Raw genomic sequence first — 14,495 nt, 5'->3', positions numbered from 1 at the left:
TGTGGATCTAACCCTAAGGCCCCAATTCACCAAAGCACGTAAGCATATGCTTAACTTAAATTGAATACTGATGAACTTAAACGTGTATTTAAAGTTAAGTATGTCCTTAAGTGCATTCCAGGACAGGGATAGACTTAAGCACATGGTTAAAGCCACATGCTGAAGTGCTTTGCCGAATAGGACCCTAATTATGGAAAACAGCCCCAAAAGTGAATGTTACCAAATTTAAATGTAGATTGTAATATCTTTGGGGGCAGGGACTGTCTGTTACTGTGTTTGTACAGTAACTAGCACAATGGGACCCCTTTCTCGGATGGCCAGCAGGATCTATTGTAAGAAACATAAGTTACAAGCCTCTGAAAACAGGGATGGAATGGAAGCTGTTCCACTCCATTACCTCTGGAAGTAGTGCTAGGTGATGAAGAAGTAGGGCTAACTAGCAACAGAGTATTTTGCATAAAGGGAGCATATTAGAAATGGGTGACTTATTGAAGTACTTGCCCTAATGGTCTTTTCCCTGGGCTCTGTAGCCTGGCCTCAATTTTAGTCCAATTGCTTAATTTTCTACACTCCCCATGAAAGCCAATTCCCTGTCTCCTGTGTGTCTTCTTTATATTTCTCCATCATGTAGATTTTGGCTGTTTAAATGCAGCAGGCTTTATGATAAGGCTTTTTTCTTCTTCTTCTTTTCTCTCTTGGCAGAATGCTGAGACTTAATTTTAAAAGACACTCAACCCCCCAAACATCCCTGAATGACTTACAAGGAAAACAGTGTTTTCTAGCTCTGTTTTAAAAAAAATATTACAATTTTTTATTAGGCAATTTTATCATTGTTATAAATAAGTAATTGTACTGGGGAACAGGGATAATCCTTATTTAATTAAATTCATCTATACTCCCAGGTTGGCAGCAACCAGACATATGTGAGACTAATACCCACAGCCTGCCTGTATGCATGTGCAATTAAAAATTCACTCTACAGTAGCACTGGCAGTTTAGTGTTGCTTTTGGCATTTACAAATTCTTTTATTTTGTGACTTTTTTTTTTTTTACCATACACATATGCTGGAGCAGATGTTGCTTATTTGTTGTTTATTCAAATCTGTAGGCTCTGGCAGCTAACTCCATTGTTCTGTAATGAAGCTTTATTCACTGTCCTGTATTAGGACCCAGCAAATGCATGACAGGCAGAGTTAGCTCCCAGCAGGAAGCTATAGTTATTGCTCTTACTTATTGGCTGTTTATATTCTAAAGCTCACAGTCGAGAAAGCTAGCTGGGCAGTGCAAGGGACTGGTGCTGTTGTGTTCTGAGGGAAATAACTCCACTGTATCTTTGCCCTGATGGGGTGCAGGCTTGCATGTAAACTCATCTGTTGCAGGGATTTCATATTCGATACTTGACAATAGAGCTGTTCTCTCTCTCTCTACCCCCCATCGTTCCTTCCGTTTTCAATTAGCCTTTGTAAAGTATTGGGTTTAACTAAAGGATGTTTTGTTGTTGTTCATGCCCGTTAACTCAGCACGTGTCTGAAGATTCATTTGCAGCAATGTCTATTAGGGATGCAAGGGATCTGAGGTTTATTTTTGTACAATATTGTATTCGTTCACTCCCACTTCTTTCTTCTTTACTCCTCAATGCCTTTCCCCATTAGGGGAGCCACACTATTGCTATGCAGGGATTCCAATGTGGTATTGACCAAAGAAGGACCTGCCGATCCCTGAAGGTTGTGTGCCAACATAAAGGCATTAGCCTGCTGGAAAACCTCTTTGTAGCCCAAAAGGCAATCAATCAGGGAAGTAACCACCTCCATCTGGCACATTGTGACATGGAAACTCACTATTAGAGCATTTGTGATTCATCTTGTCCCAACGAATGGTGCTAGGGATCAAACTATACTCCGTCTTCGCAGCAGCTGGGAACATTCTAGCTTCCCAGGATGCTAAGCTAACACATTAGCTCCTGTGACTTATCAAGTAGCAATTCTTTTAATTATCACACCTTCACTCCTCCTACCCACCAACTCCACATACAGTGTGGCACCATGGGAATATTTCCAGAATGCAATCAGTATTTTTCTTAATTGACTGTGTTCCAACCATGTGAAACCTGTTTCTTCTTTATTGTAACGTGCATGGCATTGATTGCTCCATGCCACCATGAGTATGGGAAAGGAATCCACATTTATTTCCATGTTTCTGCTACATCCGGATTTTCCTGTTGCCTCTCATCATTTTTAATATTTAGCAAAATAGTAACAACAAAGAGCCAGCTACCATAAGAAAGATTCCTTCTCGCCAGCGGAAGGGGGTAACAAGGTAGTTCACAGTCCTGGTTACCACTAGAACTGTCACAATGTGACTATTTACGCTATGGTCCTTAAATGTCCCCACTTTCTGAACAGTCCTGACAAGTGACCTTATTGTAATAATGACCTCCAACAGATGGGGTGAGAGAGAAGGAAATGAGAGCATTGCTGGTGAAAATCCAGTGATGGATCTTGTTGCCTGTGACATCAAGGGGGCTGATTTTCCACTCTGTTACATGGGTTTTACACTGATGTAATTCCCTTAACTTCAGTGGAATTATTTCTGCGTAAGCATGGTGTAATGGAGTGGCTCGGTCCCAAATATTTTCTATACGACTGTTACTTTGCTATAGCTGTTGTGGGAGATAGGTGGGCTTTCCTGTCCTCTGTGATGACCACAGTGGACACGCTGAACAGTGGAACTCTTCTGGGTGGCTTCTTTCTGCACTGAGGAACTTGAGTTCTTCACAGAGAAGTTCCAACAGATTCAGAATGACCTCTGTGGAGCTAGGGTCAAAGTGGATACTGGGTCAAAGAACAAGGATTTGCTGTGCTGCCCCAGCCCCACCCTCCAAATGAGTCTTATGCAGTATTCTGGTAAGAGGTATTTAAGTGATTGTAAGCTATTGTGATTTGGATCTAATCCCTCCCTCAGAGAGGGAAAGCTGCAGGGAAGTTGCGAACAAATTGTGGTCAAACATACTTAAAAAAATGGACACCAATATTGTGACTTATATGTGCTGTGGTAATGCTTATGAGCCCCATTCATGTCCTAGGCCCCCGTTGCGCTAGATGCCATACAAACAGAACAAAAAATGCTCCCAGCCCCAAAGAATTAACATCGCTTTGTCCACTGCGGGCTGCTGCTAAGCCTTTTCTTTCTGGTTGAGATCATTGAGAGGGCCATGATGGGTCTAACCCGAAATCTGATATCCTGAAGTCCTTAAATCCCCTTCTAGTCAGGCTTCTGGCTGGACAATAGCGTAGAAACAGAGCTAATAGCATTCGCTGATGAGCTTCATATCAAGTCATCCATGCTGACCTTTCAGAGGTTTTTGATACCATTTAGCAGAGAGTGTTACTGGACCTGGCAGGGAAGGGGGGAATGTTCATTCTGTTTGGGGTGATTCTATAGGCTGGTTTCGAGTGACTCCTCCTCCTTCATCAGGGCACTCGGCTGTTGAATCCCACAGGAGTTCAGTCCTGTCATTTCTTTTTATTCATACCTCTCTGCAGTTGCCACTTGGGGAGATTGTGAAATAATATCTGCAATGTCATCTGTATGCTGATGACACTTAGTTCTACATCTCATTTTCATCAGAACCAGACATAGCCATCACCAGGCTCTCCCGAAGTTTGGCAGGGATTGGAAGATGGATTAAAGCCAATTGGCTGATGCTCAATTACTAATAAGATGGAGGTGATGCTGGCTGGCAAGGAAAAATACAGGGAGGACCTGGCAAAGTCTAAAGCTGCATCAATTGAAGGAGGATAAAAGACCATTGCCAAAGTGGGCTGTAATCTCAGGGTTTAGCTAGATTAATCACTTCTCTTAGACTCCCAAATTGTATCAAGGGCTAGAAATAATTCTGATCATGCATCACTACCTAAAACCTTTCCTCTAAAAGGCAGATCTCACATTGCTCATTCACACCTTCATTATTTCTAGACTTGCCAATGCAGTCTGTTTATGACTAAGCAAGAAAGCCCCTCAGAAGCTCTGACTAGTGCAGAAAGCAGCTGCCTACCCTCTGAGTGAAGTCGGTTGTCAGAGCATATCACACCTGTGCCCTGGACTATTCCCAGTGAAAATGTGTGAAATTCAACGTGTTGAGCAGTATCATCAAACCTAAAATGACCCCACCCCCGATACCTTAAAGACAATACTCTCTCGCTCTCACTCTGACCCAATTGGCCTAAGGGTGTGGTTGCTGGAGCCAAAGATGAGGCATTTTCAGTAAGGAACCCCCGCTTCTGAAGTTTGCAGAACTCAATTCTGGCCTTTCTAGTAAATTGCAACATTTTGTTCACTCGAGATTGTTGGGAAATATTTTTTCCCCATAAAAAATTTTAATTAAACAACATTTTTTCCATTTTCATCTAAATTTTCCTTCTGCAATTCTGGGGTGGTTGGAAAACACACAAGGCATATGCTCATTTATTTTTTATAGAAAAACAGAATTTTCTTCATTTACAAAGGTGTTCTAGAGAAACTTTTCAACCAGTTCCACTCCTCATCAAGGCTTTCTACTAAATGTGAGCTATGAAAGCATATGCTTTTAGAGAGAGAGAGAGAGAGAGAGAGAGAGAGTGCCCTAGCCATTTCACTATTTTCTAAATCATAGGGCTCATGAGGAACATGATGCAAAGCGCCTAATTCCTCAGGTGTTTTGGGTGGGAATAGGTTGAAAGCTGAGGGCTATGGTGATGTGCTAGTTATTCTGTGGTTGTTATATGGCTAGTTTACAGGATGTTGTGTACATTTATTTTTATTCTGCGTGATTTAATCTTATGAAATGCTTAGAGCTTGGGATAATCACTTTTAAATCAAAATAACTAAATACATTTTGCTCCTAATATGTGGAAAATATAGTTCCCTTTCAAATTATGTGAAGCGTGCCGCTATACCACGGTGATGGGTGTCTTATAAAAACATGTGATAATAAATAATAGCGTGTACAGTGGGAGGAAGAAAACAGGAGAGAAAATTGCACAATTATCTACAATATAGCCACCATATAACTGAAAATGTACATGACATCTTAGATGTATCAGTGTTATCTGTGATAACAGAAAGAATAACAGGCCAGACTGTTTGAGAAGGAGGGTAAGAGGGTTCTTTAGTAAAAGTAGAATAATTATACAGCAAGATCTCTGGGGACCCTGGGTGCCTTGAAGTTTTTTATTCTTGTTATAAGCTCTCTGGGGGGCAGGAACTTGTCTCTTTGCTTTGTGTTTGTACAGCACAAACAGGGTTCTTATCTATGACTGGGGCTCCTATGCAATACCAAAATACAAATAAATAATAATAATAATTGTGTTTGGTACAGGATTGTGTATGATACTGATAATATGTGGTGGATCACAAACTCAACATGTGTTAACAGTGTGATGCTGTTGCAAAAAAAGCAAATGCAATTTTAAGTTGCATTAACAGAGGCATAGCATGCAAGTCCTAGGAGGTGATAGTACTGCTCTGTCCAGAGCTGGTTAGACCTCAGCTGGAGCACTGTGTCCAATTTTGGTCACCAATGCATAGAAAGGATGTAGAGAAAATGGGAAGGATCCAGAGGCAAGTGACAAAGATGATAAAAGGGATGCATTGCAACCCATATGAGCAAAGGCTGAAGGAACTGGGTAGTTTGGAAAAGAGGAAATTGAGGGGGGACATGATAGCGGTCTTCAAATACTTGAAAGGCTGCCATGAAAAAGATGGAGACAAGTTGTTCTCTCTTGCCACAAAGGGCAGGACAAGAGGCAGTGGGTTCAAACTACAGCATAGCAGATTTAGATTAAATCTCGGGAAAAACTTCCTAGCTAACCTGCATTTTGAATAGGATGTAACTGATGCATCATGGGGCACATAACCCAGTTTCCTATAATGTGGGTTTCAGATAAGAGGATTTGTCTAACTTCTACTGTAGTTTTGTTTAAAACAAAGATCAGTGGAAGAGCATTAATAAAAACTGTCGTTTATTCCAGCACTGAAAACTGAAGTTTTAGTTTGTCTGCTGCTGCCACCTGGTGATCATTCTCCTATGCTGATGCATGTTGTTCTGTTGTCAGGTCTAGTCATATGGCGATGCGTTTAGTTGGGCAGCCCTTACTCCGGTGATAAATCCCATTGAAATGGGCATTCCTAGAAGGCGACAGACTATAAACATGAGAGAGGGTTGTAGAATTGGGTCTCATATTGTTTCTATTGAAAAAGTAAATATAAACAAAGATTTGCTAGCACCATCCAATCTGTACATTTTTACTTCTGCAGTGGCGAAAATAAAAGTTTTTAAATGCTTCAGAAAATATGTTTGAATCATAAACTTGCTGTTTTGTATTTCAGTGACACTAAGTGTGCATGGCATGGATATTAGTACTCAGAACAGCTGAAAAACAGCCCTTTAGAGTAGGCAGAATGTGCACTTGTGGCAGTTTTGCACTCCCCCATTTTGGCAATGATGTGGAGCTGCCCTGCAGATGTGCAACCCAGGTTAGCGAAAGACATTTTGGTCACATACTTGAGGGGCCCACATGCTCATTTGTAAGCTGTTTATCTTTTTGTTTTTGCATCCAGATGCCTAGATGAAATATTTTCTTGTACTGTGCAAAACTCCAATGGACTGCGAAGAGGCCTCGGCTCAGATAATAGTTGTAAGCCCACTGTATATCTGACAACAAATAACTATTCCAGAGGGAGTTTTACTAGATTTGGTTGTGGCAGTTCGGGGAACAGAAGAGTGTGGAGTATCAATCAGTCCGGATACAGATGATTCTTTATCCTTTATTCTAGTTACTTTAACCTTCTCCAAATGATGATCTGATAGCAATTAGATTGAATCATAGAATCATAGAATCATAGAATATCAGGGTTGGAAGGGACCTCAGGAGGTCATCTAGTCCAACCCCTGCTCAAAAGCAGGACCCATACCCAATTAAATCTGAGCTCCCTGCCTATCATGCTGAGCAATATTGTCTCATTGTTTCCTTGTAGTCTCCCCATTGGTCTGTCTGTATCCATCTGTTATCTCTTATCTCACACTTAGATTGCAAACTCTTTGGGGCAGGGACAGTGTTTTTGTTCTTTGTACGGTGCCTAGCACAATAGGCTCCTGGTCTATGACTGGGGCTCCTAGGCACTATGGCAATACAAATAACTAATAAGAATAATCGGATCTACTCAGCCCTGATACAGCAGGTTGGTTTGGAGATAGTGGGACATAACTGGGTAGGAATTTCCTGTTGATAGATGCTGTAGGTAAGGTTTTATTGTGGTGAAAGATGACATACAAACCTAGCTAGTGGTATTACAGTATATAGATGGGGCAGAGACACCACAGGAATCTGCAACAACTGCCACCGATAGGGTTGGGGGGTATAAATGAGGCATAGTCAGTACCTATTCCAAAGTTAATACAGCTCTAATTTTAGTAGACTATTTCTTTTGTCCATCCTTCAAGACAAAAACCAGCATTTTAAGTACCACAATGTTTTGTCTTGACATCATGAGGTGCACTCCTGCAGGTAAATATTAAGACTGACATTTGCAAACTTTGTACCTAAAGTGAGGCACCTAAAGTGTCCTGCTTTAAGTAGGTTATGGAGGTGGGGGGTACTAAAAGAGACCTGATCTCCAAAGGTGCCAAACTCCCAGTTTCACAGGCACCGACTTTCCAAAGTGCTAGGGGGTGCATGACCCCCTGAAGCCCTGCCCCCACTCCACCCCGTCACCCAAGGCCTCACCCCCACCCTGCCTCTCCCCGCTCCACCCCTGCCCCGCTTCTTCGCACACAGTTTGCCCCCTCCCCCGACCACCCCATGTCCTCACTCCTCCCCCTCCCCCCAAAGCCTCCTGAACGCGGTGAATCGTGGCGGGTGGGAGGTGCTGTGGGGATGGGAGGAGCTGATTGGGGGGGCTTCCAGGGGGTGCTCAGCACCCAACATTTTTTCCCCATGGGTGCTCCAGCCCCAGAGCACCCACGGAGTCAGTGCCTATGCCCAGTTTCTTCTGTTAGAGTTTTGATATTTGGCACCTTTGATGATAGGCTTCTATATAAAAGTGACCTATATATGGATTTAGGTGCCTAAGTTAGGCATCTAAAGTCAGTTTAAAACCTGAGCTTTAATTTTTTACAAGTCACTCTAATTTGTTTTCATGCTTGTTTGATTTTTTATATATACGTTTTTAGAAACGAGAACATCCAATCTGTAATCAGATGTTGCCATTCAAGATCCACCACCACCATGTAATAGCTGCAGGAGACCTGAATTTCATCACAGTGGTAGCTTACCATAGTTACACTGGGACTACTCACTGCTTAGAGTTAGGCATATGCTTACGTATCCTGCTGAATCGGGTTAGATGAGGAGAAACTCATGATTTATTATTATGCAAATACCTTGAGAGCTTTGTGTGAAAGACTGCAAAGTGCTTTACAAATACAGCTGACTGAATAATTCAGAAGGACTCCTTCAGCCTTTTTTTCCCCCCTTACAAAATATCCCTGATCTCTGTTTCTTGGAATGTATTTATTAGTCAAATATATGTGCTGGATATTTTTTAGAAAAATGTACACTGTGTGGGTTAATCACACGTATTTACAATTTGAGCCACATTGCTTGCTTGCTGTTGGGCAGATAAGTCACCTCGTATTTTTTCTCTTCTGTGACTGGATGGGCAGGTGAGCACTTTGATGTGCATTTTCATATGTGTGAATTTAAAATTCAGTTTCTTCAAATATTCATTCAACTTCAAAAATTATGAATATTTGTGCCAATAAATCTTAAGTATTCAAATGCTCATGAAAGACAAACGAGGTGTGATCATGGCCCAAGTGAATTTATTTTAAAATTCATGTGAATGGTATTGGATACTTCTTTGCTGCATTCACCCAGCATTATTTGCATTATTAAACACAACACCCATTTGAGGTCACTGCTGCGATTGATGCAGCGGTGTCGATTTTAGTGGGTCTGGTGAAGACAAGCTAAGTCAATGGCAGAGCAATCTCTCATCGATGTCTGTACTCTAGCTCCCTGAGAAGCGTAAGGTAAGTCGGTGGGAGAGCGTCTCCTGTCAGCACAGTGCGGTGTCGACACCACTGTAAGTCAACCTAAGTTACATTGACTTCAGGTACGTAACTTGCGTAACTGAAGTAGCATAATGTAGGTCGACTTACAGCTTTAGTGTAGACCAGCCCTAGGAGAATGACCATTGCTGGCAACAATTTGTGCCCCTTTGGGTGACCTTCAACCATTGTTGAGAAAGTTTAGCTGCTCATGTGGAGTGGGCCAAACTATCTTGAATACTCAATCTGTATGCTCGATAGAAACCTGGTGTACTGAGTAATTCTGATTTAAGGGGCTATCAAAGTGTCAGTGTCCTAGTGTAGGCCAGCATTATTATATATGATACAGGGGAATTTATTGAAATGCTAACAGCCTGCTTACAGTGGTAGCCATTAAATAATTTACAGTTATCATTGGCAAGAAAGTTAGTTACCACAGTATTCATAGGAAGTAAAATCCACTGCTGTGTAAAGAGCCAGCATAAGGCATACCCTCAACTGAGGGCTCATTCATCAGCCCTGTTTTGAAGGTTGAAGTGAAATGAAGTGGTGCATAGGCCTAGAGTTGACCCACAACACAGGGACCAAAGGACACCTCCAACTGCTCACTCAAGTGTAAAGACATTAAACCTTGTCTACATTAAGTGCTAAGTGATGTTTCACACAGAGTCAGCTACCTCATAATAGCTACTTAAAGCAAATGCAATTTTAGATTACATTAACAGAGGCATAGCATGCAAGTCACAGGAAGTGATAGTACTGCTCTACTCGATGCTGGTTAGGCCTCAGCGGGAGTACTGTATCCAGTTTTGGTCACCAAGGTATAGAAAGGATGTAGAGAAACAGGAAAGGATCCACAGATGAGTGACAAAGATGATCAAAGGGATGAAATGAATGAGCAAAGGCTGAAGGAACTGGGTATGTTTAGTTTGGAAAAGAGGAGATTGAGGGGGTGACATGATAGTGGTCTTCAAATACTTGAAAGGCTGCCATAAGAAAGATGGAGAAAAGTTTGTTCTCTTGCCACAGAGGGCGGGACAAGAGGCAATGGGTTCAAACTACAGCACGGCAAATTTAGATTAAATCTCAGGTAAAACTTCCTAACTGTAAAAGCAGTAGAATAATGGAACAGACTGCCTAGGGAAGTCATGGAAGTTCCTTCACTGGAAGTTTTCAAAAGGAGGCTGTATAGCTATCTGTCTTGGATGGTATTTGAGACACAACAAATCCTGCATCTTGACAGAGGGTTAGACTAGATGACCCTTGCAGTCCCTTCTAGCCCTATGGTTCTATGTTCTAACTTTTTTTTTCCAATTTTGACAAGACCACAGACTGCAAAGCAACCCCTCTTCCTGAAAACAATAATGTGTCCCAGTTCTCCCAAATGCATGGTGTGTAAGTTAAAATGGTTTGGAAATGGTTCAGTAATCTCTTAAAAAAAATCCATTCTCACCTTGAGCCCATACCCTGAGTTTCATATTCAAATTTTACATAGTCTTGTCATAGGCAGACTCTCACTGAAGAAAAAGAGATATTGGCATGGATAAAAGCAAAGGAAAAACCTGAGTTGCTGGCCAACAAGAGAGAAAGTCTCATCTTTGCAAAATTTTATGTCTTCACTTATAGAACTCCTGCAATAAGTCTGTCACTTCAGTGATTTGATGTAACATGAAACCTGAACATGTTCTGACCTGAACATGCAGTTCTTTCCTCCCCGCCCCCCATTCTGTCCTAAACAAGCCATGGGTGCTTTCAGACCACAGTCCTAAAGAGTTTTTATTTAAATAAACTACAAAACAATAGAAGACAGAATTTGGACACAAAATGGACATTAAGCCTTCGTCTATATCACAGTTTGTAACCCCTTAGTGACGTAGTTGGCTCTGTCTCCACACTCAACATAGTTAATATATTGTTGGAAATCATGGCACCTAGGCATGTGTAATCCTTGCCAACAGGCTAGGCAGGCACATGGTTGTCTTCCTATATAGCTAGGTTGTAATGCTGTACTTTGACCTGTAGTCAGCTCAGTCAGTCTTCTATCCTCCTCCCGTGCATTAAGGTTATCACACAGTGCATTGCTTCCCATCTGGCTGGTGCATCTTGTGTGCACGCCTTTCAGGGACTCTTAGATTTTTTATGGCTACAAACAAGGGTGGGTGGCATAATAAGTGGTGATGTGCAAACATGATTGAGTAGTTGATGGCTGTGTTGGGGGAAAAGTTGTATGGGGATGCAACTCAATGCAATTTGTTATAAATTGGGTCATACAAGAGTGTGATGACATGGTTACAACAAACTTGGTAGATGGGGGGGCCTAAAAGGTTGAGCCTTCTATTAATTTTAAGAAGATTCCTCCATGTAATTCCCAATAGCAATGAGTTGCCTATAAAACCCGCATACAACAGCAGAAGAATAAACATCTTAATAATCACCACTCCCAAACAAATACAGGTAACATGAAATAATATGTTCTTCTAACAGCAGTGTGGATTTCCAAACTTACAGTGGACTGACCCTATCTGGGATGGGGAGTCTTTTTCATATAGGACATCAGTTTGAGTCTAATTCAGATTGGGAATACAGCAACTGAAAAATTATTACATTTAAAAATGATGCTCTGCTTTTGTTTCTTTATTGATAAATGTGAATGGATGTAGGACAGCAGGATACATCAGCAGCAGCAGCTGGCTAAGGTGTAAAAGGTAATTGAAACAGCTTGTTAAAAAAAGTTTAGAGAAGTGGTGGAATATTTTTCTCATGGGAGAAGTTGAACTGTGATTTGGAGACCACCCATAAAGCAGAAATTTTGGAGCAATCTTGATGCAAATTATTGACTGTGGAGGATACATGCAGGCAATTCCCATTTGAAATCAGGCAACAACTGCTAAACTGACAGTTTATCTGCTGGTGACAAGAAGACAGATACCATAGTTTATGAATTTGTAATATTTAACCAATGGTCTGGTCTTGATTTTATAATTGCCTTCACTTACAAATATTGTCCACTCTTTTTTAGTTCAAGCATCAAAATGGAATATATTAAACATTTCATTATAGGCTATTGGGTGAAGGCATCTTTTTGTGTTCCTGCGTTTTGTGTTTCTTAATGCACAAAAATGAGTATTAATTGTTCTTGCCCTGGAATTACAATGGCTTTTAGAACAGTGAATTAACCCTTAGGTAACTAACTTCACATAAAGAAAAGGAGTACTTGTGGCACCTTAGAGACTAACCAATTTATTTGAGCATGAGCTTTCGAAAGCTCATGCTCAAATAAATTGGTTTGTCTCTAAGGTGCCACAAGTACTCCTTTTCTTTTTGCGAATACAGACTAACACGGCTGTTGCTCTGTAACTTCACATACAATGGGATGAAAATGGTTGATTTCCACAGGTTGTGGGAAGTGTTGTGTTTGACAGAAGGGAGGGTTACGTAGCTGTTGGGAGGCTGGGCTGGATCAGAACTGTTGCCTGGAGTAAGTCCAGAATGACTCCACTCCTGGGAACCCCATTCTGCCTTGGCGTGCAATCCTAAGTTGACCTCTATCCGTTATTGTGGTTTCCTGACTGCTCCCTCAGATCAGGAGCCAATAAGGAAGAAGCAGGTTACATCAGAAGCTGAGATCAGGATGGAGATGAATTGACAGGAAAAACAGAGTAGCTCCTTGCAGGGAAGTGTCACAGGCCATGCAGTGGGGACAGGCAAAGAATGGGTAGTTCTCCACATCCTGTTAGGCATTTGGCAGCACGTTTCATTGGAGGAAAGGGTAGGGAGTGTTAACATTTGATCTACTCAGACCTGACAAGGAAGTGTTTCCAGGCCAGTGAGGGAGTAAATGTTGGGGGAGTCAGGGCTTCTGCCCAAGTGAGGAGAGCAAAATATCTGAGAAAACAGTTGTCCTTAGTGCCTTAATTTTCAAAAAGTGGCCACTGATTTTGATTGCATCCATTTTGTGGGTGCCCAAGTTGGCACCTGTAAGATAGCCATTGACAAGTGAGGAACCCAAATCACTCACTGCTTTTAAAATTTTGGCCTCATTCTGTATGCACGGAAATGGAGAATGAATGGTGCTTTAATCTCCTTCGGATTCACTGAGAAACAAAATTGTGCTGGCACGGTAACAAATAACAAATTTTAAGGTATCTCAGTCTAGACTTATGTGGTTTATAGTCTTACATGCCAACTCCCTCTCACCTTACTCATGCGAGTTGTCCCTTGAAATCATTGGAACTGTTCATGTGAGTAGGATGAGTAGGATTTGACCCAAAGTGCTTATAATCAAGAAATTGTCAAAAGTCAACAATTTTAGCAAGTGAAATAACGAAGCAATTGGAAAAGTGGTTTATTGACGATTTACATTAGTTTATGTCGAGTGTTCAGCTGATGATGACCTTTGTTTTACAGATGTGTAAAATGGAACCTGCAGGTGGTGTTTATACCTGTTGTTAAATAAATGCCTGCCCTGGTATTTTCAGCTATGCTGGGCACACTTTATAGTTCATTCTAATTGTAGACATATAACTGGATTTAGAGCAATACTACTAGGACCAGAAATATACTTAGCACAGGAATGAACATTTAAAGTTCACCCACTGAGAAGCATTTACTGATTTTTATCCTGGCTTGCTGTTTGAATCTCTTTCTTTTCTCCCCTACTTTTCTCCCTGCAGAAGTGCTGGTGACAAGAACAAACAGCTGCCAGTCTGACAGCAGTGGATTTCTAGAAGAACCAGTGGAGCCTTTATCTTTACAAGTAAAGAGCTGGTGATATTCTTCAATAAGATTAGTTAAAACTAATACCCAAAAATTATCAGGTTCATGAAAAATAAAGCAATACAGGGGGATGGAATTTCCCTGAGATTTCCTGTGGGGAAAACAAGATTTTCATAAACAAAAAAACTTTCTACCCCAATGGACTACTATGTGTAAGGTCCAAAATTATACCTTGTAGAACTATTCCACCTTGGCTACCCTATATCCTATCTTACTGTATTGTATTGTTGCCCCTTTGGCTCAAGTGGTCAGCCAACATTTAGGGCTTTGCTGGGTTGTATCTCTTAGGAAGAGATGATGTGAGTCAGGTATATTATTTGGTGTAATCTAGGTTATTTACAAAAGATTTACAGAAAGTCTTCCCTGCACACAGTAGAAACAGCAGGCTGTCTCCTCACTCAGAAATAGCCCAATGTGAAAACTCAAGCTCTGAGCGGATGAAGCTCTGTCTCTCTGCATCCCTTTAGGGCCACATTTGCAACAGCTTCTCTTGCTTTCTGTCTCCAGCCCACACTCAGCTGCAATCAATATTCTAGCTCCTCTGTTTGTATCCAAGGAAGCCCCACTGTCCATACAGCTTAGCTCTGACCTACCGTGTGGCGTAGTGTACTGAACAGTAGCCTCCATTGCT

General features: G+C 41.4%; 1 protein-coding gene across 8 annotated transcripts in view; it reads left to right on the top strand.

The window, feature by feature from the left end:
* The window catches only part of ITPRID1 (ITPR interacting domain containing 1), a 68,329-nt gene that overhangs the window by 34,859 nt on the left and 18,975 nt on the right, over positions 1-14,495 (top strand). For all 8 annotated transcript variants that reach the window (XM_048839015.2, XM_048839019.2, XM_048839014.2 and 5 more), the window contains one exon: positions 13,762-13,844. In XM_048839015.2, the coding sequence (XP_048694972.2) occupies positions 13,762-13,844 (83 nt within the window). The remainder of the gene's footprint in view (positions 1-13,761; positions 13,845-14,495) is intronic.

The sequence above is a fragment of the Caretta caretta genome, chromosome 2 (genome assembly GCF_965140235.1).
Source record: "Caretta caretta isolate rCarCar2 chromosome 2, rCarCar1.hap1, whole genome shotgun sequence".
NCBI lineage: Eukaryota > Metazoa > Chordata > Testudines > Cheloniidae > Caretta > Caretta caretta.
The sequence above is the reverse complement of the archived record's forward strand: the minus strand, read 5'-3'. Positions and strand labels throughout refer to the sequence as shown.